Source organism: Vitis riparia, chromosome 2, assembly GCF_004353265.1.
Source record: "Vitis riparia cultivar Riparia Gloire de Montpellier isolate 1030 chromosome 2, EGFV_Vit.rip_1.0, whole genome shotgun sequence".
In the NCBI taxonomy this organism is placed as follows: Eukaryota; Viridiplantae; Streptophyta; class Magnoliopsida; order Vitales; family Vitaceae; genus Vitis; species Vitis riparia.
In genome coordinates this window covers 19,013,431-19,036,997 of record NC_048432.1, presented here as the reverse complement: position 1 = coordinate 19,036,997, position 23,567 = coordinate 19,013,431, and the positions used below count along the sequence as shown (strand labels likewise).

The window sequence follows — 23,567 nt, the reverse complement described above, 5'->3', positions numbered from 1 at the left end:
GAAAAGCAATATTTTCTACCTCATTTTTTATAAATAAAAGTGAGAAATATTTGAAAAATGTTTCTCATCAATTTTAAAAAAACCCATCTATTATCCCATAAAGATGATAAATCTTTCGCTTGTAATGTAAATTCAATGGGATGAATTACATCTTGATGATATTGAATCATATTAATATCATGAATAACAATATCCGAGTTATCAAATTGATTCATCGACGCCTCGACGGTTCCACAAATAATTTTTTGTATAACATAAAAAGATCTTTTATCCATACTCACTAAATTTTTTTATTCTTAATCCACTAAAAAATTCCTTTATTTATCCACTCTTTTTTTCTATAACCCATTGCCTGCCTTCCTTGTACAATCATCAGATAAAGTATCATCGCTTTTCCACTTCCACTGATTTAAAAACCCATCCTCACTTTCATATAAGAAAAAACTTTTATGACTTTTATCTCTTTTTTCCTTCGACATTCTTTTTTAGTGAACTCGTCTCATAACAAGTAACCAAAAACACTATATGTTTTTCCACCAAAACATTCTTCAAAAACTATTTTTCCACCAAACTCCAAGACCTTCACATGGGACATGCAACTCGCAAGAACTACAAAATTTGGACCCCTCGTCAACCTCGACAGGAAATAAGGCAAAAAAGTGCAAATCTTCCACGCCAACTTGGAACTTTTCCAGTACTAACAGTTGTCTGTTTGATTAAGATGTGTACGATGAAATGATTTCAAGCTGTTTGAATCTAAGCTAGTTCAAAGCTGCTTCAGCCACGATTCATAAACCCCCTTCAAGCCTGCTAATCGTTCCAAAATTAGCCTGGAATTGTCAATAATGAACCTTCCACTGAGCTCGAATCAAACTATCTGGGCTTCACTTTCCGGGCAAGGGGCAATAGCACGATCAGCCAAGTGAATTTATGACACTCCCTTTCCATCAAACTCAGCAGGCAATTCCAAGGAACCAAGCAACAAGTTGAAAGTAAATATTACGAATATAATTGGCAAAGTTACATACCCTTGTATAATTTACATAAACCATGTCCCTCAGAATGGCAGAAATATGCAAACAAAATAAGAAAAAAAAATTGTAAACTACAAATCCACCATTTTCTGTACTTTATTGTTGGGAGGTTGGGTGTGGATGGGAAGGTCCTGGCGGCGCTGTAATACGTGCTCTAACATTGTTACAGAAGCTCACATTTAGCACCTAAAAATGAATTTGCTTCACTACAAAAACAGTGTAATTATCCTGCAAAATCATGGCAAACTCACACATTTCCGGGTAAAAGGCAGGCACCACAAATCATAACTTCAAAGAACCTTTCATAGTCCTGTTTAGCTAATATGAGATAAAGATGTGATCTAAGCTGCATCACGGCCCAGTCACATCAACAAACTAGTTGAGAGATAATTCAACCCAGCAAAACATACCAGCTCGATGGGATGACCTCATTTCCGACGTCTGTTTGTGATCAAATCCGGGTTTCCTTTCCTCATCATAGCTGCAAACTCTTCATAGTTGATTCTTCCATCCTACAAAAGAAGCAGGGAACACATTATTTGTGGAACAGTCTGTTTATTGTAAATCTTTTATATTTATATCACGAAAAGGAGCGTGCAGAACATGTATCAGCACATGTTCCATGATCTTTGCCTATCAAAACAAAATAGAAGTAAAAATATGGCATTGTCATCAAGCTCATGCAGAATATGAAATGAAGGGGGTGTCCACATGGCAATGCTGCTTTCAGAAAAATTCTTGTCCATTAAAACAAAGGGCATCTGTTTCTTTCAATTTTAAGGAGTTTCTGAGTTTGTTATAAGCAGAGAACCAATCTTATCCGATGTTCTAATTTTCTCCCATCTATGAAAACGAGGGAAATTTTCCATGAAAACAAAGATTCTCTCAATAATTAACTCCCAGAGACCTGTCAAAATGTATCAGTATTTTGTAACCCCACACCATTTATCATTATAGCTATGAGTCATCAAAATAGGAGTTCTGTCAGCAATATGAGAAGAGATAGAAAAAGAATGATTGCTCAATATGGTCAGTAAAATCACTCCTTAACAGGATCCATGCTCATGACCTCCATGGAGAAATTTCTCAACTGCCATATACAAAAAATGACTTTGATCACAGACCTTGACTAACAATACCTGTTTCACCCCTTCCATTTAATGTTAATGTGCCTGGTATTTTGGCACTTTACATCTATACACGAACACACACTCACAGAGAGAGAGAGAGAGAGAGAGAGAGAGGGATTAGAAGTAAAGCATACTCCAAGCATTACAGCGAGTATGAGATGGATTCTGTTATGTTTTCCAGTGGTTTCTGGCCCTTTGAACAAAAGCCAGCTCATCTCAGCAGGAAGGGAGGAGGATCTGGAACAATTCCCATGCTGTTTGGTTGTGATGTGGGGTATTTAGCTGCTGATTTTTTGGGCTTGTCCTTGGGGGCTGCATCTAAGTCATCTTTGGCATGGGACTCTGTTGAGGAGATATTCATGAAGAGGTTGGCCTTTTGGAAGACACAATACTAGTCAAAAATGGTAGACTCACAATCAAAAGTACCCTTTCTTGTCTCTCCATTTACTATATGTCTCTATAATGATGTCAAGAAAGGTAAGTAGACTTAAAAGTTGAACAGATTTCCAATGAGAGGGTAATTCTATTGTTCAACAAATTCATCTGGTTTGGTGAGAAACAGTTTGCTTCAAAATGGATAAGGGCAGTTTGGGTTATTGGAAGGCCCTTGATCCTTAAAAGAGCTTTGCTTGGAAAGTGGCTCTAGAGATTTGTTAGCAAGAGGGACAATTGATGGAGAAAATTTATAATGGGAAAATATGATGAATTGGAGGGACAGGGTTGTAGCATGAAAGTAGGGAGAGGGTTATATGGAGCAAGCCTCAAGAACAAAATCAGAAATGGTTGGAGTAACTTCTCCAAAATATGCATATCAGTAGGGCATAGACTGGGGACCAAGTTTTGGGGTGATATTTAGTTTGGGCATACCCCTTGGTAATTCACTTTCAGTGTTGTTTATCACATCAGGTCACAGAGATGCTAGGGTGGCACACTGTTGAATTATAAGACATGGTTGGACATTAGTTAATAGGTGTTCTGTGTAAGTGAAAGGAGGAGACTGATTCATACTTAATCTATTATGGATGAGTTTCTAGTTTGTGTTCTTTGACTCTTAGGTGGTCTACCTGTTTGGGGTGTCTTGGGCTCTTCCATAGGTAGCAAGACCAACATTGCTTGACTGGCATCAGGTTCAAGGGTTAGAGACGTAAGGTGGTATAGAACATGGCCACTTTGTATTTGCTTTTCACAATTTGGTAAAAGAGGAATAAGAGATTTTCAAAGGTTTGGAGCAATCTTTGTTGGTGAAAGATTAGTTTATAAGAAATCTTTTCTTGTGGTTTAAACTTTAAAGGTGTATTGATGAAGGGTAATTTGATCATTTTAGACTTTATTGGTAGTTTAGGATTGTGTTAAATTAGTTGTTTTGTATTTTTCTTTCTTTTGTTGGTCTGGTGGGCCTCATGTGGGTCTTGTGCACTTGGGTTATGCCCCCTCTTTTGGTTTGGTGCCTTTACCACTGATATTTTCTTTGTTTTTGCCTATATTGGATCACAACCCTCTTTTGGTTAGGTGCCTCTACTATTGATATTTTTATTTGTCTACCATAGAAAATAAGTAAATTATGACATAACATAATAAAGAGCAGTCCCAAATTAGGCATGTATTGCAACCATATCTCTAACTAGACAACTTCCATTAATTTCTATTAGTATTCCGGCAAGCATATAATCATGAGAATGGTAGGTCAGAAATAAGATTGTTTCTTACTAACATAAAAGAAGAAAATTAAAAACATACGTGATCTGTGTCAACTTCTGCAATGATCTCCTTTATTGTTTTTTCATCACCCATATTATACCTCTTTAGGGCATGCTCCAATTCTTCCATAGTAATATACCTAACAATGAGAAGCAGGAAACAAACCAAAAACTTAGAAATCAGTATCATTAGACTATTTACAACAAGATGGGAATACAGTTATTATAATTATGTAATCATTAAGAGATAAGAATAAATTGGAGTCCAGGAGGGAAGTTTACCCGCTTTTGTCCTTGTCAAAATATTCAAAAGCCTTATATAAGTGGTCCTCCCTTTCCATTCTATTCATATGCATTGTGGCTGATATAAACTCGATGTAATCAATTGTTCCATTTCCATCCACATCAGCCTGAAAAAGGAACCAATCTTGTTATTTTACTTGAGCCATGGACAGATCATCAAAATGCTAAGGTGTACAAACAAGTGTAACATATCTGGCAGCAGCCACAGAAGAAATCAACTGCAAGAATACAAACACATTCACATAGCAAATATATAAGAGAGGAGAAAATACCGCTTCCATCAACTGCCTCACTTCAGATTCAGAAAGCTTGGTACCCAATTTTGGAAGACCATTTTTCAACTCCTCATAAGTAATTGTTCCACTGTTATCAGTGTCCATGGATTTAAACATCTCCTTCAAGCCTATGATTTCTTCTTCAGAAAGATTTTCTGCAATTACCTGGAAGGAAAAGAAGTAGAATTCCTATTATAATTTTAGGAGTAGTGGAGGTGGGAGCAGGAGCAACAGGAATAGTACATGTATTAGTAGTAGTGGAAGTGGATATTCTTACCTTTAGAGCCACTTTCTTGAGTTTGTTCATGGCCCTGAACTGCTTCATTCTAGTTAAGACAGCAATATCAATGGGCTTATCAGATGCCCCATCTTCTTTCATCCATGGATGATCTGTATCACATTTATGGTGCTTCAGATAGATTCCCAAGAAAGAAACTCCATGGAATGGGAACAAATGACATATACAGAAATGCATGAATGCGTATTTCCACAAAGGGCATTTGAATTGAAGTGTTCTTGGCTCTAGAGAAGAAAAAATATATTGCCTTCCTCACCCTTCATAGTATAGAAGACATTGTCCACGGTTGTTTAGTTGACACTCGCTATACAAATGATAACTAAGAGATACTAAGCCACATATTGACAAGATTTTAGATGTTAATTATTACGAAGCCCCACTCATTCAGCTTCACATATTCTTCTGATGGTCCCAACAAATGTGGTGTATTAGATGGCTAGATCAGTTTGGGCAAATTTAATGCTTAGGAAATTGATCAATTTGTCACTTCTAACTAACCGATCCTACAAGCAGAAGGGAAGAATTCCACACAATCTCCATGACACAATCCCAACTATAGACTCAGAGGATCACATTAGGTTTTTCCTTTTTTCTTAAAGCAACTTTGAACCTTCAAAACATTAACATGCTCCATATGCATAGCAGCAAAAGGGCGCTTCATGTATTTCATATACCAGTACAACATTACTCTAATATCTAGCATATAGCCAACTTCAGTATCATGCATTAGGCACACAACACTGCCCTTTATAATGGAAAGCAGATCTGTAATTTAGTGCATCTTCTCTTTTTTTCCTTTTTGGTAATATAGATACAACAGAATGAGGATTTTTCAGAGTCATCGTTTTAGAAACCTTGAGGCCATTCTTAGTTCCGACAAACAAATTCATATCTATACAGTTTTTGCATGGTTGAAACTTACTCAGGACATCAATTGCAGTAAGTCTTTCTTTAGGATCAGCACGTAGCATCTTCTTCACAAGATCTTTAGCACTATTTGATATGGAAGGCCAAGGATCTGATGAGAAATCAATATGTCCTCGTAGAATAGTGTCAAAGATACTCTGCTCATTCTCTGCATATGAATGACAAGTGAAAAAGAGAATATTTTATGTGATAGACTTTAATCAGCAACGTTTAGATTGATTATCTGAAATAGAAAAGAAAAATAAAAATAAAAAGGAAAAGAAAAAGAGTGTAAAAAATTGACGAATCCGAACATTGTCATATTTTAACCACCCCAAAGCTCATACTGTATACTTTCCTATTGTTCATAAAAAAAAACAGTTTGGTTAATGGGAGTAAGTGGAAGAAGAATAAAACAAAAATAATGCAAAACTTCTAATATGCTTTTTGTATCAGTTTACTTTGTATTCACATTATAATTATTAGCATTTCAAGTTTTAGCTCTATATCACATAGGAAAGTCCTCCACTTAGTGTGATTCTTTGCTCCCTTCCTGGAAAAGGATGAACTAATGACAATAATCACAAGGATAAGCTCAAAGATAGTAGTGAACTCCAAAGTCTCCTTATTAACAAATAAAAAACATACCTCCCCAGAATGGTGGGACCCCACTAAGTAGAATGAACAGTATCACCCCTGCACTCCAAATATCAGCCTCAGCTCCATAACTTCGGCGCAACACTTCGGGAGCTACATAATATGCACTCCCAACTAGGTCTTTAAATACATCTCCTGCATTCACACAGAGCATCTAAGTTCAAAACCATCACAATGAACACCACCCCCAAAAATGTTGAGAAAAAAAATGGTAATGAGGCATGCTGGTAACCTTTAATAACCAATCACATGAAACAAGAAAAATGAGAATGAAAACTATAAACTGAAAAATAACATTAACTAGTATAAACAAAAAAATTTGGCATCCATAAGGTGCTTGTAGGTGGTTTACAGAAAATGTCATATTGATAATGAGGGGGCAAAAGATAGATAGTGAGAGGGTTGGAACAGGAAGCAGAAACAACTTCGAATAGAAGTTCAAACAAGTCAAACAATTAATCCATTACTAATATATGTATATATATATATATATTTTTTTTGATCAATAATCCATTACTAATATATTGAATACCAGAATGAACAAATTAACAGGAATTTTTGGTTATTTCTCTCACAAACAGTATCAAAGCTGCTTCTGATTTTGGATGTGCTCAAAACCTGAGGTTTAAATATTTTAAAAGTAAAATGGTCTAAGCAGGCAAATTTTGAGGAGAGAAAAAAGGATTTTGTAAAAATTAATCCACTCTTAACACATTATCAATCTTAGATGAGCTTGAGCTTGTAAAACATCAGTTTGTTCTTGTTTCTTTTTAACAGCTTTGTTGTGATATATGATGAATTCACAGTTCCTCTAGGTCTCTGTGCCTCTTAGTAACTCCTTAAAGGATGATATATCAAGTCCCCAATTGTAGCTGAAAAATAAAAAAGCACAAAAAATTACAGCTGTCACACATCATTAGACAATGCAGAAAGAATAATTACTAAAACTTACAACAGATACGTGAGCTTATGCAATGGGTTTTGTGGTTGTCAAGATGCCTAGGTGGTCACCGAGAAAAAACAAAGGTATTAAGAATCAAGCATGACCTAAGAGATGTCCAGCTAGAGCATTAATGTGCAGTCTTTATATAAAGATGATCCAGCAATAACAAAGCATTCCAAAAGGTTTTCTATGATCAAGACAACAATATCAAAGGAGAGGGACTTTCTTCCCTGCCACCAATACCTCCACAATACCAGGACAGCTGCCATCATCACCAATAATCATCTCCCATCACCATGAGCACCGCCATCGATTTGTTGGGATTCAATATATTCATTCACATTGTTTCTCATCCCATAAGGAGAAATCTACCATGGCATGTCACCTTGTGATATTTTATGGGGATACTTGCACGCAAAATTGTGGGCGCATGTACGAATTTATATGAGTCAACTTGATTAAGGACATTGTATTTAACTTTGGAGTCATCCATCCTGGACATGTTTAGATGTATGTGAATCATTTAAGATGAATATGATGTCTGATAAACTGACATGTAAAGTTTGAGGTCCCATTAATGATGACTAGAGGTGCCACCACATACGATGTCAATGCATATTACCAAAAACTTAAGAAATTGTATGTGATGTGGAATTTAACAAGTGAAAGAGAGTGAGAAGCAATTCAAAAATTAAGAGATGTAGGGATAAGATAGGGTAAATTTCATGAGTATCATTTGTCTCTATGAGACTAATGGAGAGAACAAGTTTCAAAGAGCTCTTTGCTATACAATTATATAGGGAGATGGAAGCAATGTCCCACTATAAACAGCCTCATTTCTTTAACTTTTATAGGTAAATAAAAGATTAAATTAATAAGCAATAAACAAAAATAGGGTGCAAAAAATGGACTCCTTGCACAAAGCACCCAAACAAAAAGGAAAAAAGTGCAAAAATGGACTCCTTGCATTACACATAAATAAAATCTATAAGAGACTTTTTTTTATCCTTTACAGTTTTACTGGTCCTACACAAGCAAAATCTTCATTAGCAAGTTTTGCTGCAGTCACCCTGACCACACTCAACCATTGAAGATTCCTTGTTTTTTCTCTTTCATAAAGACCAAAACAAAAAAATTAGAGCCTCATTTCTCAGATATGACCGGACAACTGTAGCCAAGGAATATATTTGTTTTTTTCAATAAATATCAAATATAATTGACTCCCAGCTTGTATTTAACTTGGGTTTTAAAAAAACAATGATGCCTAAAATGTATCATTTGCATACAACTGTTCGTTTGTCTTTCCACCCTATCCATTTTTTTTACTACTTCCAAAAATATCTTTATTTTTAGGTGGCTTTTAAAAAAATGTAAAGTTTGAATATGTTCAAATTAATGAAATCAAACTAGAAATTTACGCAAAGTGTCACTTAGATTTTAGATCTCAGATAAAGTTCTTCTAATATTCAGACAAAATACCAAAAAAAAAAAAGACTTAAATAACAAATGAAAGTTTCTAAGAGAAAAAAAAAACAGGGGCTAGTCACTAGAAAATAAGAGTTAAATAACAAATGAAAACTTCAGACAAAAAAAACAATCAGGGCCTAGTCACTAGAAGCTTTGAAGCACATTTAGACAAGCTGCCTTATACAAGCTGCCTTAAACAAATCAGATAGCTAAAATTGTCACGGTACATATTCCGAGAGGGTTCTTTCTGGGCGTATATCTTAAGAATCAAATGCTTTCTGAAGAATCCAATAAAAAAGAACAAACTTCTAAGGTCGCTCCACTGTTTGAGGAGGATGTCCATTATTATATCATAACACATCTCAAATTTAACACGAGTGGAAAGTTCCCTCACATTTTCCTAACCAACAAAAGAACAGACAGAATGGAACAAATTGTGTACATTTTACAGTCCATCCGAATGATTGGAGAGGTATTAATCTGTTATGCAAAATTATTCATATAGAAGTAATAGACTTGTTGTTGAAGGGAAAATAATAATAATAATAAAAAGGACCATTCCACAAACAACAAATAACGTGTATGATGGAGAATCTGAGGCACGTTCATCCCAGAATTTCAAGTTCCGAATCCTCACTACCAAATTCATCAAATGAACTTCAATTTCAACTCAATCAAAAGCTCCAATTTCAAATTTAACAGAGCATAAGCAAGAGACACGAATCACACACCTGGTTTAAAGAAGACCGAAAGCCCAAAATCCGTGGCCTTCAACGGCGAATCCTCCGCAGTACTCAGAAACAAAAAGTTTTCAGGCTTCAAATCCCTATGCATAACTCCCATGGTATGGCAGTTGTGAACCACCGTCACAATCTGCCGACACAACGCCGCCGCGGCCCGCTCCGAGTAATGACCTTTAGCAATGATCCGATCAAATAGCTCGCCGCCGGCGCAGAGCTCCATCACCAGATTCACAGAGTGTCGATCCTCGTACGCGCCCTTGAGCTCCACGATATTGCGGTGTCCGGTCAGGTGGTGCATGATCTGCACCTCCCTCCGCACATCCTCGATGTCATCGCGGATCACCAGCTTCCTCGTCGCGATCGATTTGCAGGCGAACTGCTCCTTCGTTTCCTTATGCGTCACCAGGTAGGTCACACCAAACTGCCCCCGGCCCAGCTCGCGCCCAAAAATGTAGGTTTGTCGAACATCCTCCATCGGCCGGCCGAGTACTCGACCGTTGCCTGCAAGAGGGCGATGGACGACAGGGGCGGCCGTCCTAGGCGGCGGAGGGGGGGAAGGGGAGGGAGGGCGCACGTTGAGGCCGTTGGAAGGGTGAGCATGAGATGAGGGGCGTACACCACCATCTCGACTGGAGTTTAGCTGAAACTGCGTGTCGCCGGACGGCAGTCCGTTGCAGTTACCCATTTTGACGACAGAGTGTTAGGAGTCAGCGGAAGAAAGAGTGCTGTTAAGATGGAAGCGGGTCTGGTCCCAAGAGGAGGAGTATAAAATGACCAAAATACCCTCATCCTAGAAAAGTAGGAAAAATTAAAATCACGCGAGAATCGTGCATTTTATTTATCCCGCTACACATGCCGCCTGAGGCCGGCCGCGGCATTCAATTGATATTAATAATATTACGTGTTTGTTTGGAAATTATTATTAAAAATAATTTTTTGTTATTTTAAAATTAAAATTTATTTTTTAATTTGAAAATATATATGTCTTTAAATTTTAACTAAAATTGGTATTTTAAAAATTTATTCTAAAAAAGGTAAAATAGATTGTTTTTATAAAGTATTTACTATTTTCATATTTCTGTTTTTATAGTTTTTAAAGAAATAATTAAGATAGTCCAAAATTTTGAAAAAAAAAAAGTAAATATTATAATATTTTATTATATATTTATATTTAAGAAGTAAAAATATTGAAACTTAGAATTTCTTTAGTTTAAAATTTAAATATGGTATTTTTGTAAATAATATGGTATTTCTTTAGTTACATTTATTTTTAAATTTTATAATAAATAAAATTATCCTAGATTTTTTTTCCTTCCATCTTAAAAAAAAAAAAAAAGAACTTACGAAAAGGAAAAGAAAGATGATGAACAGGATGAACAAAGATTTTGAGTTTGGGAAGAAATAAGGATGTGTTTGTAATTTCATATAATTAATTTTATTCAAAGAACTTATACCTTAAAAAAGAACTTAATATGAAAAGCTAATAAATGTTGCTTCTTACATAGCTCTATTTTGGCTTACATAATAAGTTTTTTCATATTTAATAAGTTTTTTTATCATATTAATATTATTTTTTAAAAATAATGATTTTAACTTCAATTTTAACTTTTAATTAAAACAAAAAACAAAAAGTTATCACAAACAAGACTTTAAAAGTCATTCTAAACGAAATCGACTATTTTATAGAGTTGATGGACCCTTTAAGAACATTGTTGAAATCAAATACAAACTCGAAGAACTTAATATTAACTTGATAGACAATCCACAAATGTCTGTGGATGAGGGATAAGAATCGTGACGTACTTAATATTGACTACTACACTGATTAAATATTCATATTTGAGTTAAAACTCACCCAACTATTTATAATATGAGTATTAAATCATCCGGTATAAGTATCATCATATTTTGATTATAAATGTTCAATAAAAAAATATCATACAAAATATCTAAATTCCAATTAATATATATATATATTGGATTTTTTTAAACGAAATCTTACCCATAATCTTCCATCAATTATAGGAATAATGTTAGACTTTCTTAAATGGATCCAAAAATCAGGCTCATAATATTTTAGGATTTCCATTGATCTAGTTTTCCTTTTTAATTGTCATTAACAATCATAAATTATAACATTGATTTTGTAATGGGTGAAGTAAATATAAATAGAGAATTTTCGTGATTAGGTCTTTAAGCATTCGATCTATTCAAACATATATATACCATCGTTTGAGATTGATTAAGGTTTTAAAAACACTTCAACCAATCTAATTTGATTTTTGGATTCCCAAACCATAAATGGTTTGAGGTATGTTTTGATTGTTCCTTTATTTCCACATGCTCTTAAAGTTTTAAGTATGATTTAGATTGGTGATATATGTTTTTGGGCATGTTTAGATTGGTTTTAGCTTTAATATACAAATGATTTCAAATCTAAATATTGGTATCATTGCATTTTGAGTATAAATGCTCAAACAAAAAGAAATTAAGCAAAATATATGTATGGGTGCTAAAATCATAGTATAAATATCATTACATCTTTTGATAAAAAAAAAATCAAAACAAAAAATAATTTCAAATAAATGCATTTGTTGGGAATTGAATCCAAGTATATTCCTTCAAAGGAAATTATCTTAACTGCTGAATTATGAACACTTCCTTAGAGGTATTAAAGAGTTTTTACTCTCTCAAATTTTAATTTTTTTTTAAATGATTGTTAATGATACATACTTTTTGTATATAGTTACTACTTTTTATATAAGATTATTACTATTTTTTGTTTTTAAACACAAAAAAATATGAAATATATTAAAATGACACATGAATAAGAAGAAAAATGTAATGAATTGGAGAAATTAAAATAAAATTTACATACAAATTTAATACTTAATTTGGAACCATTAATACTTCAGCTTTTCCTAATCTCTTCTACCACATAGTACTTATATCGCTAATAAATTATGTTAGGATTTTACTTATATCAACCTAATATAATCACCTTAAGGAGGTGAATAGGATGATGACTACCTTTTGTAATTTTAAACTATATGAATGCAAATGACAAATATATGCAATTATAAAATAAATAAAAAATAGGAAAGAGATAATGCGAACTCAAAATTTTATAGTAGTTCGATGCAACCTAACATACATCCCCTGTACTCAAGCTCCTAATTGAGTGAAATATCTTCTATCTTCTTACACTTGGATTACTAAAAGTGCGTTTGATAGTGATATAGGAAATGTTTCTAACATATGTAACACTAGAAATTTTCATCATTCAAGCATTTAAAAATGCTAAAAACACTTCCTATAATCAGTACCAGAGTACGTTTGGAGTGATTTTAGAAAGCGTTTCTAACATTTTTAACATTTGAATGATAATTTTTCTTAAGTTTTATAAATATTAAAAGCGTTCCATAGAATCACTACCAAACGGGTGCTAAGTTTCAATGAAACTTTACAATTTTTTACACCCTCAAATTTTAAATTTTTTTAAAATGATTGTTAAGGATAAAAGATAAATACATACTTTTTGTATAAAATTTCATAAATAAGAAGAAAAATGTTATTGAGATGGAGAAATTAAAATAAAATTTCCATTCATGCATATTTGAGTAGTAAGATAATTTGAGTACGAATATTTTAACAAAAGAATGTGAAATAAAAATATCTATATATGGGTTATAATTCATTTAGCCATTCATGATTCAAAGTATTAAGCAATCTATCAAATAAATAAAATCTATATGCGAGTTGGAATCATAATTTTTCTTTTCTTCTTTTCATTTCAATTTATAGAAAACAAATATGATAATTAAAGAAATGTGGTTTTGCACCAAATTTTGGTGCAACTTGGGTCTAATTACTTCTATTCACTTTATACTCCTCTCTTTTGTCTCACTTTCATGACATATGAAGTGACTACTTTATAGAGTGGACGAACTCTTTATGAAAGTTGTCGGTCGATATAGACCCAACAAACCCAATATAAACTTAATAGACAATCTACATATGTTTCTTAATGTGGGATTTGAATTGTGAAGTACTTATAATCAGCTACTATGCCAATAAAACATCCATATTCGAGTTCTAGTATCATTGAAATTTGCATACAAATGTTGAAATAAAAAAATTAATTAAGCAAAATTCTATACAAATCATCATAAATATATAATATCACTATGTTATATTTCACATGCATGCGTTTGCCGGGAGTTAAACCCGGGTCTATTGCTTGGAAGGCAATTATCCTAACCGTTGGACTATAAACGCTTCCTTAGAGGTATGGCAAAATTACTTACTCCAAATTTTAAAATTTGTTAAAATGATTGTTAAGAATAAAAGGTAAATACATAATATTTTCACAAAGTTTTTTCTTTTTATATACAATTATTACTAAAACAGAAAATATATTAAAGGACATGTCAATAAGAAAAAAAAAATTATTGAGTTAGAGATATAAAAATTCCATTCATGTACATTTTAGTAGTTAATTAGTTCGAGTTGGAATATTTTAATAAAAAATATATGATCCAAACTATCTATATACATAACTATTCATGATTTGAAGTTTTAAGCAATTCATGGAATAAATAAAATCTATATGAATATTAGAATCTTAATTTTTATTTCCTTTTCCATTCAATTTAAAGAAATCAAATATGACAATTCAAGAAATGTGACTTTGCACCAAACTTTTGAGCATCATGTGTCCCATTACTTTGATTCACTTCATATTTCTCTCTCTCATCTCAAATTTCGTGATATACAGAATGACTAATTTACAGAGCGAATGAACTCTTTATGAAAGTCATCAATGAATATAAACCGAACAAACTCAATATAAACTTGGTGGAAAATTTACATATGTTTGTTGATGAGGGGTATGAATTGTGAAGTACTTATCATGGGCTACTACATCAGTTAAACATCCATGTTCGAGTTCAACAATTCGTAGTTATAAGTGTTAAATGATGAAGTATAAGTATTATTATATTTTTAGTATCATTGTCCGAAGAAAAGATATAAATCCAAATATAGAAAAAAACATTTACATATTAATTCAAATATTAATATCTTTGTATTTTGTGTATCTAAATATTGGTATTTGAGTACAAATGTTAAAACAAAAAATTAATAATCAAGCAAAATTCTATACAAATCGTAACATATTACATGCGTTTGCCGGGAGTCGAACCCGGGTCTATTGCTTGGAAGGCAATTATCCTAACCGTTGGACTACAAACGCTTAGATATCTATCTTGCTTTATTTAGTTTTACAAAAATAAATGAATATAAAAATATTAATATGATATATACAAAAATATTAAATTCAAATATTTTTAGTATGATTGTCCGAAGAAAAGATATAAATCCAAATATATAAATTCAAATATTAAAAAAAACATTTACATATCAATTCAAATTCAAATATTAATATCTTTGTATTTTGAGTACAAATGTTGAAACAAAAAATTAATAATCAAGCAAAATTTCATACAAATCATAACATATTGCATGCGTTTGCCGGGAGTCGAACCCGGGTCTATTGCTTGGAAGGCAATTATCCTAACCGTTGGACTACAAACGCTTGGATATTTATCTTGCTTTATTTAGTTTTACAAGAATAAATGAATGTAAAAATATTAATATGATACATAAAAAAGTATTAATTTGATATGTGAAAAAACTATTAATTTGATATATGAAAAAAATATTTATTTAAGAGAGAAGTACTGCATAATTAACGAAGGAAATTAATAATTTGTTAAACTCTTTAAAATGATTATTAAATAATCATTTGGAAATCATTATGTTAAAAATCATTAACTTTATTATATAAAATATTATTAGAACATTTTTTTTTTTTTTGTCTATATCCTAATATTAAGGGTTTATTTCATAATTTTTTTGGAAAATAGTTCTCAAAAATTCATTTTGGAGTACAATTCTTAGAAACAATTCTTAATTATTTTTAGAAATAAAATTTTGTTTAAAAACTCAAATATGAAAAATAAATTTTCTTGACTTATTCTTTATGAAGGTATGTTATATGTAATTATGTACAATGCAAAATTTTTCAAAAATATTCTCCATATTTTTAATTATCCCTTAGAATACTTTATCAAAAATAATTGAAACACTTTAATTTATTCTTAAAAAAAAATATATGTTTTTATAATAAATTCTTGAAAAGATTATTTTCTCTCAACAGATGGTCAAACTTGTTTTTAAAGTTAGAAAATACATGCCTTAAGTTGTAATGACTTGCTCCCTCCCATTAGATATTGTTTACTCTGAACCAATAAACCTTTGTGACTTTGAAACAAGTCTATAGGATTAAGAAAAATTTATTATACATAGTGTTGAAAACTTTTTTTTTTATATTTTCTACGAATATATTGTTTTCATTATATCCCATGGGATTGTTAAACCAATGAAACTTCAAAACGTTGTATTTTACTGGATTATAGTTCTAATAACATTCTATACTAATCTACTTTCTCTTTTATAGACATTGTCTACTCTAATAGATCCTTGGAACTTTAAAACATATTCATATAATTAAGAGAAACTTACTATATATATATCATAATTTTAAAAAAGAATCACTTATGAATATGCTATACCTATAATGTTAAAAAACTCATTATAGAAAGCAATTTTCAAGAAGAATCACTTATCCGATGTAGGATATATATAAGTGATTCCTTTTGAAAATTGCTTTTTATCAAATGTTTATGCATATTAGAAAAAAAGGAAAAAGGAAAAAGAAACTTGTTTTCAAAAGCGGTTTCCAAACATACATGAAGTAATTCTACATAAGACATGTGTTTCTTATGTATAAGAAAAAAACGACTTCAAAGAGAAAGGGACCGTCTTACCATCAAAATGATGCCAATAATGGATTTATGGGTATCCATCATGTTTAGGCACCCCACTTCACAGTGGCCCTGAAAGAGTATAGTTTAGATCCCTCCATTATCCACTCTTCTCCATCAAGCATTCTCTATAATGGAATGGTTTTCACATGTGCAAAAGGAACCCATAAAAAGACAAAAATAAGAAAAAAGGCACAAACTGGGGAAGGTTCAATCCATTAATCTAGTCCTCAGACTTTTGTATGCAACCCTAATGTCCATGCAGTAGAGGACTGGAATCATGGTAGTGAAAGATGTGGTCCAGTTGCATCCATCCCCCATATGTCACCCAAAGTTCCGGGAGTATAGAATTGTTGGATACATGCCCCAGCGACTTGAGAGCATCCAATTCCACAAGGCGTTGCGGGTGCAATTTGATTCAATTTTCATCGCAAATTTTGTGATTCCCATCTGGTGATTATTAAACTAACGGGTTGTTAACCAAATCATGTACACCCCAAAACAAAAAATAAAGAAAAACATAAAACTTTGAACATGGTTCGATGATTATTGTGATCTCTATGTCTATAAAATACACTGATACTCAAAAATCCATTAATAAAAAAGGGGTTATAATGATGAAATTCTCGAAATTCCACTCAATTGTGCCACACTCTCTAAAATTTTTTAAATCATAATAGTATTGAATATATAATAGGAATAAACTCGTTATTCATCACATAAAAAAAATCTCTAGGGGGCAATTCAACCCTATAAGTTGATGAAACAATTCAATGCAATAAAACCGATTTAGATTTCACAATCTAACATCTCACTATAGTATTTCAAATCCCACATCAAATAAGAAAAAAAGTTAGTGAAATAATTTATGTATAGACTTCTTTTAAATTTGCAAACGTGTTTTAAAGTGATGAGATTTATTTGACCTTTAAAGTCGTGACGTGTAATTTGTTCTCATTGCTTTTTATTTTTACCCTAGTTCGTTTTATATGCTTAAAGTTAATTACACATTCTTAAGGATTGAGATCGCATGATGTTATTCATACTGTAAGCCAGCTCACCCTTTATTCTCAATAACCAAACAGCTGCAGGAAAGTAGTTTCTGCCTTTAGTGAAGTGTATGTGTGGATGCATTGATGGTTTTAAAGCATGCAATCACAATATCAATCACCAAAAGAGTATTGAAAATCATCTTCATCAGACACTCTTTTCATTGGTTTGGAAAGAAAGATCTGAAAAGCATTCAGACAACTTCTAGTAGCTCGAAAGATGAAAAAGCATTGGTAGGATGAATCCGCCATTAAAATGAGAAAAAGACTCTTCACCCTTTTTGGTTTGGTAGGGTAAGAAAATATTATCCATGATCCTACTTTAAAAGATTCGAGCATATCAATCAGCAAAACTATTTGGAACTTATTTTTAAAAAACAGTAAAATATTTTCTAATACAAAAAGTATATTTAATAAATTTATTTTAAGAGTAAATTTGAGATATTTTCAAATATTTTTTAAATGTATTTTTAAACATCTAGAACTTTTACATTTATGCTACCTTCATTGAAACTAATCCCAATGTTGCTACACATAATTTTATGCGACACAGAACTTTACACCCTATTTGCAACTATTCTTATAATAGTTTTTTATTCTCCAAAATAATAAAAATGAAAAAAAATCTTTGACATCTATAAAATTGGTTTTTATTTTTTGCTTCATAGAAGATTTTTTAATTATTTTTATTTATTTTTCAATGACTTTTAAAAAATAATTATATTAATATGAAGAATGATTAAAAATATAATATTAAATATAAAAATCGTTTTTAAAATATATTTAAAAACATTAAAAATGGGTTAATTAAAACATTTCAAGTTCCCTACTACACTTTTGTTTTACAAAATATAAGAGAATGAAATTAAAAAAATATTTTTTAAAATTATTTTTTATAATTTTTTTCGAAACTACTTATTTTAAAAACATTAATTTTATTTTCTCACTCAGCCTAGTTCATGGATTTTCTTTAATTAAAATTCTGCAGAATTTGAAGGGGGAAAAAACAAAAAAAAAAGAATAGTACCGCCCCATAGAATTAGTGCCATTTCAGACTTTAGGTGCATCTCCTAGTAGAAAATATCATTCTCCATCTGGACCCTCTACCAGTTAAAAGCTTTGGAGCTAATCACTAATGAATCGAATGGAATTGGAATACAATCAGCCTTAGTTTATATAAATGTTTTCAAAAAGCTTGCCTTCATTGCACTTGCACCCTAGGCCATGGTCAAAAGGTTCTGCGCCCATCAGTCATGTTATCAAAAAACACACATCCACTCCATCAATCGTCATCTTATGCCTTGAATATATTCCTGGACTCAATCCTTTTTGGACAACACTCTTCCTTAATTTGCTTTTAGAGAGGATTTTTGTTCTCTTTGTGCGGTTCCCGAGGTTTATACTTCCTCCCCCGTCCGTTTCGGTTATTTGGAGCAACATTATTGCATGCCTAACACTTGAGTGATCAAGTCCTGGCCTTTAGTTTGCTTAACAATTAAACCTCATAAAGGTGATCAAATCTTCTTTAAGTAGAAATGTTGGAAGAAAAATTGGAAAAGGCCAGAATGTAGCACAAGCTCATGCTTGCATTGAGGTTAAGGAATATTAAAAGGGGCATAGGAAAAAGAACTTACTAAAAATGAAAGATGAGATGCTTTAGGGTTTTACATGTAGAGGAGACTATAGAAGAACAAGAGAGAGATGCTGAGAATAATAATCATATTGAAGTGAGATAGGGAGAAGAGGGGAAAAGATGAGGTGGTGATAAAAAATTCTCCTTACATGCATATATATATATATATGATTAATTAATTCAACAACTTGTGTGCATTACTTACTTTTCTCATACAACTCAGCTATGATTGAGCCCTAGCTGCCAGTCTCAGTCAAGGTAATATTCTCATATAAAAGAAGATTGAGGAGGAGGCCAGGCTTGAAGTCCAACCTCTAGTTTTAATCAATATTCTTCTTTCTCTTCAATAATTTTGAGAAGCTCTCCAAACACAAAATATTTTAGAAATTAAAAACCATACCCTGATCACTATGACATGTGTCTTGAATATGATGGAAGTACCCACCCCAAAAGCAAAGTCTTCTTTTCAACCTACACTAAAAATCAACCTCCCAGAAACCCCCCAAAAAAGGAAAAGAAGAAGTAAAAAAAAGAAAAAAGGTGTTTGCATGCATGCATGGAAGCATTATTTTTTTTTTTTTGGGCTGTGAATCATGTACATATCATGCAATATTCTTGATCTTTGATCATCACATATGGCTATGGTTTAATTTTTGATGCAAGAAATTATCATATCAGGGATGTATTTTGGTAGAAAAAAAAAAGAAAAAGAAATACACAATTGAAAACTGCATTGCCATGGGCTGTGTGATTCTAATTCTCCATCCATGCAGCATTATTGAGTTTAGGCATCTTTTTATCCGTAGTAGTTTTTAGCTTCATCTTTTCTTCTATTATTGTTGAATTATTCTTCTTCTCTATATTTCATACCCTGACTAGACACGCTTTCTACTCCTAGTTGCACCACCAAGTTAGCCAAACAAGCCTCAAATCCTCCTCTTTAAATCACTCTTCTCAGCTTCACTGTTTTTCCACCTCCAACACCTTCAACTCTCTTCTCCTCCAAGAGCTCCGGCCAGCGTTGCTTAAACCCTAGCTCCCACAGCTCCCTAAGGGCATAGTCTTATTGCCTTTCTTGAGAATCTAATAAAAGTATGTACTAAGGGGACTTGGAAGAGGTGGTTGTAGTAGTTTATTGGAGAATGAATGGAAAAAAGGGTAGTTATGAGATCAACATTCCATCAACTACCAAGGCTAAACAGCCTGAGAGCCGGAAGAAATCTGGTGGCGGCGGCGGCGGTGGAGGCTTCTCCTTCAAAGGTTGGATGTGGAGTGTGTGGGAATTTGGAAAAGAAGATAGCAACAGAGTAAAATTCTCACTAAAGGTGGGGCTTGCTGTCCTACTTGTGTCTTTGCTTATACTATTCCGGGCACCCTATGATGTGTTTGGCACCAACATCATCTGGTCCATCCTCACTGTTGCCATCATGTTCGAATATACAGTCGGTATGTATATATATGCCAATAAATAAACTCGATAACTACATGCATGCTTACATACCTATATATATATATATATATATGCACACACAAATTCTCATACCATGTTAGTCTAAGATTTTGCGATTAATGGAAATGGACAAAAAATGTTTATTGAAGTAGACTTATTAGTATGATTTTTCATGTTAAGGGGCGACGTTTAACCGGGGATTCAACAGAGCGCTTGGAAGCGTGCTTGCAGGAATCTTTGCCATTGCTATTGCTCAGCTAGCTTTAAGTGCAGGCAGGGTTGCTGAGCCTTTTATCATTGGTGTGAGCATCTTCCTAATTGGTGAGTGTCCGGAATTCTGAGTTCAATCCAAAATTGAATTGATCATTAATATGAAAGTAGTATATACGTACTAATGAGGTGATTTGTTCAACATGGTATATATGCAGGGGCTATTACATCATTCATGAAGTTATGGCCATCTCTTGTGCAGTATGAGTATGGGTTCAGGGTCATACTTTTCACCTACTGTCTGATCATAGTCTCGGGATATCGGATGGGGAACCCGTTTAGGACTGCCATGGATAGGCTGTACTCGATTGCCCTTGGAGGGATTGTAGCAGTCTTGGTGAATGTGCTTGTTTTTCCTATATGGGCTGGGGAGCAGTTGCACAAGGAGCTAGTCAAAAGCTTTGAGTCAGTGGCCGATTCACTTGAAGGTAAGAACACTATGACTAAACCCCTTTACCAGATTTTGGTTCCTTTAGAACCTACTATTAGAATCCTCATCTGGGTGTTTTTCAGAATGCGTTAGAAAATACTTGGAAGATGATGGCTCAGATCATCCAGAGTTCTCCAAGACTGTCATGGACGAGTTTCCAGATGAGCCTGCATACCGGACATGCCGAAAAACATTGAACTCCTCTGCAAAACTCGAATCCTTGGTACTTACTTTGATAGTAAATATGTTTCAACATAATTTGTATGATTTTGATATTTGGGTACTAACAATGATGATTTTTTTTTTTTCGGTTCTAACTGTTAGGCAAATTCAGCAAAATGGGAGCCACCACATGGGAAATTCAGGCACTTCTTCTATCCATGGTCAGAGTATGTCAAAGTTGGAGCAGTTTTAAGATATTGTGCATATGAGGTTATGGCACTGCATGGTGTTCTTCACTCTGAGATTCAGGTCTTGCCTCCCTTCTCATTTCTATCTTGTGTTTTCTATGCAACTCTACAGGATCATATATAAGATAGTATATTATCCATTCCCCACTTGACAGCTTACCTGGAGTAGACTTTCCATAGTGAATGACAGAAAAATTTTGATAATTAGAAAAGGGAAAATGTGAAAGAAGGTCACAGAATCAAACTATTGGGAAGAAGTATTGATGTGTTTTGAATGTTGTCCACTTAACAGAATCAGAACCCTTTCCCGGATGCTAACCTAGGAATATACCAAAACTTTCATTACTAGGTCTAAATTCCTCATCACGAATAAGCTGTGGAATTCTAACAGGCCAGAAAAGGCAAGCATGAAAGGAATATGTTCGAGAACCCGACAGTTGGCTATTATATGTTGTGTTTGTTCCATTGTTTCTTTCTGCTGGAGGTCCTTTCAGGGGAAGTTGCCTGGAACAAGAATGTTGATTCACTAGGTGCCATGGTCATTCTAATGACTCGGTCCTAAACATATTTGATATTGTCTGTTTTGGCCTCTAAAGGTAATTACAATTTATACAGAACTTTTTCCCTTATCTGATAGGATATCACAATAAGCAAAAGATAGCGGGCTTGTGTTAGAAGCGAACAAGCGGGTGACTGAATCACCAATCAAACTAGACATTTGGTAATTAGGAGCTTCTCTTCATAACGGAGACCACTTAATCATGTACGTATTTTGAAGTCATGAGGATCCTTTTAGTACAAAATGGGCAATATTTAGGATCGGGTTATCACAGACATACAGTGAGACTCATACAGGGATCAAAGCTAGGAAATTCCATGCTTTATGGCTAATTAATTACTAAAACATTTTTTGTTGATTTTCTTCAGGCCCCATACAACCTTCGGCTCACATTCCAATCAGAAATCAAAGAAGCAACAAGCCAGGCTGCAGAGCTGGTGAGGTGCTTGGGAAAAGACGTGTCGAGCATGAAGCAAAGCATCAAGACTTCCCTACTGAAGAAGGTTCACAGCTCCACTGAGCGTCTCCAATATGCCATAGACCTCCATTCCTATCTCCTCACATGCCATTCCGACCCTCCCGACACCTCTTCCAAGCCTCTTTCCAAGCTCCTCTCCCATGCCGTCTCCTATGACCTCTCAGACCAGCTCAATGACCCCAATCCACAGACACAAGACACACCTTCCGGGACTCTCCCTCTCCCACTAGTGACGGCAGAGTCTTACCATGAGATGATGAGGAAACAGATGAGAAGGCTTCATTCATGGCCATCCAGAGAGGTGGACGCCTTTGAAGAAGAGGGTGGCCTCTGTATGGACACCCTGCCGAGGATGAGGGCACTGGAGAGCACTGCAGCATTGTCCCTTGCCACCTTCACTTCCTTGCTGATAGAGTTCGTGGCTCGCCTTGATCACTTGGTTGAAGCAGTTGACCAGCTTGCAGTGATGGCCAAGTTTAACCACGAGAGCCTATAATCATATATATATAAATTTCTATGTACAAAATTTGATATATGGTACTTATGTACCAGGAACACCAGAAGACAAAGAAGGAAGAAGAAGGTAATAGAGGGGGCTGTGTCAGTAACCAGAAATAAATTTGAGAAATTGTCAAAAGAAATGTCCTGTATCTGAAGAAAAGATTTATGCTATGATTTTGGTATATATATATTTTTTTCACGTGTTTAAATAACCATGTAAAATTAATTTATTAATTTTAAATGTGTTTTTTATTTTTATTTTTTAAAAATTTCCCCACATTTGTTTTTTCGAAATAAACCAAATATGAGATGGTTGAACATTTTTTTTCTCTTTCCCTAGAATTTTCCTGGAAGTGGAACCAAAGATAAAATTAGATGAGAAAACCACCAAGAGAGTAATAGAATTTGAACTAAGAGGAACATCCTTGGAAGCAGATCATAAAATTC

General features: G+C 33.5%; 2 protein-coding genes and 3 non-coding genes across 7 annotated transcripts; 1 reads left to right on the top strand and 4 right to left on the bottom strand.

The window, feature by feature from the left end:
- Positions 1-971: 971 nt before the first annotated feature.
- LOC117933163 (calcium-dependent protein kinase 1) lies at positions 972-10,172 on the bottom strand. 3 transcript variants are annotated; one of them, XM_034854566.1, is made up of 9 exons: positions 9,442-10,172; positions 6,292-6,435; positions 5,660-5,812; positions 4,717-4,829; positions 4,437-4,604; positions 4,144-4,271; positions 3,902-4,001; positions 1,445-1,546; positions 972-1,262 (listed from the first exon to the last, which is right to left on the bottom strand). In XM_034854566.1, exons 1-8 carry the CDS (start codon positions 10,136-10,138, stop codon positions 1,463-1,465), a joined length of 1,587 nt encoding a protein of 528 aa, XP_034710457.1. In that variant the 5' UTR covers positions 10,139-10,172; the 3' UTR covers positions 972-1,262; positions 1,445-1,462. The 3 variants fall into 3 exon arrangements, with proteins under 3 accessions (XP_034710457.1, XP_034710464.1, XP_034710451.1); XM_034854573.1 differs by having other exon boundaries at positions 972-1,220; XM_034854560.1 differs by having other exon boundaries at positions 972-1,546.
- A 3,487-nt stretch (positions 10,173-13,659) lies between these two features.
- On the bottom strand, positions 13,660-13,731 carry TRNAG-UCC. Its single transcript has one exon. It is a non-coding gene; the product is annotated as a tRNA-Gly (tRNA).
- Positions 13,732-14,635: 904 nt separating this feature from the next.
- Positions 14,636-14,707, bottom strand: TRNAG-UCC. The gene has a single exon. It is a non-coding gene; the product is annotated as a tRNA-Gly (tRNA).
- A 270-nt stretch (positions 14,708-14,977) lies between these two features.
- Positions 14,978-15,049, bottom strand: TRNAG-UCC. The gene has a single exon. It is a non-coding gene; the product is annotated as a tRNA-Gly (tRNA).
- A 4,922-nt stretch (positions 15,050-19,971) lies between these two features.
- On the top strand, positions 19,972-23,308 carry LOC117929314 (aluminum-activated malate transporter 9-like). Its single transcript, XM_034849600.1, has 6 exons — positions 19,972-20,468; positions 20,653-20,793; positions 20,901-21,170; positions 21,256-21,395; positions 21,497-21,643; positions 22,510-23,308. Exons 1-6 carry the CDS (start codon positions 20,165-20,167, stop codon positions 23,113-23,115), a joined length of 1,608 nt encoding a protein of 535 aa, XP_034705491.1. The 5' UTR covers positions 19,972-20,164; the 3' UTR covers positions 23,116-23,308.
- The last annotated feature ends 259 nt before the right edge of the window (positions 23,309-23,567 follow it).

Excerpts from the sequence above, each read along its gene's own strand:
- LOC117933163 (XM_034854560.1), bottom strand. The coding sequence starts at position 10,138 with ATGGGTAACTGCAACGGACTGCCGTCCGGCGACACGCAGTTTCAGCTA. Across the intron at positions 4,830-5,659 it reads TACTGCAATTGATGTCCTGA|ATCATCCATGGATGAAAGAA; the intron begins GTAAGTTTCAAC and ends AATGTGATACAG. Across the intron at positions 4,002-4,143 it reads TTTGACAAGGACAAAAGCGG|GTATATTACTATGGAAGAAT; the intron begins GTAAACTTCCCT and ends TCTCATTGTTAG.
- LOC117929314 (XM_034849600.1), top strand. The coding sequence starts at position 20,165 with ATGAATGGAAAAAAGGGTAGTTATGAGATCAACATTCCATCAACTACC. Across the intron at positions 21,396-21,496 it reads CTGCAAAACTCGAATCCTTG|GCAAATTCAGCAAAATGGGA; the intron begins GTACTTACTTTG and ends TCTAACTGTTAG. Across the intron at positions 21,644-22,509 it reads TTCTTCACTCTGAGATTCAG|GCCCCATACAACCTTCGGCT; the intron begins GTCTTGCCTCCC and ends GATTTTCTTCAG.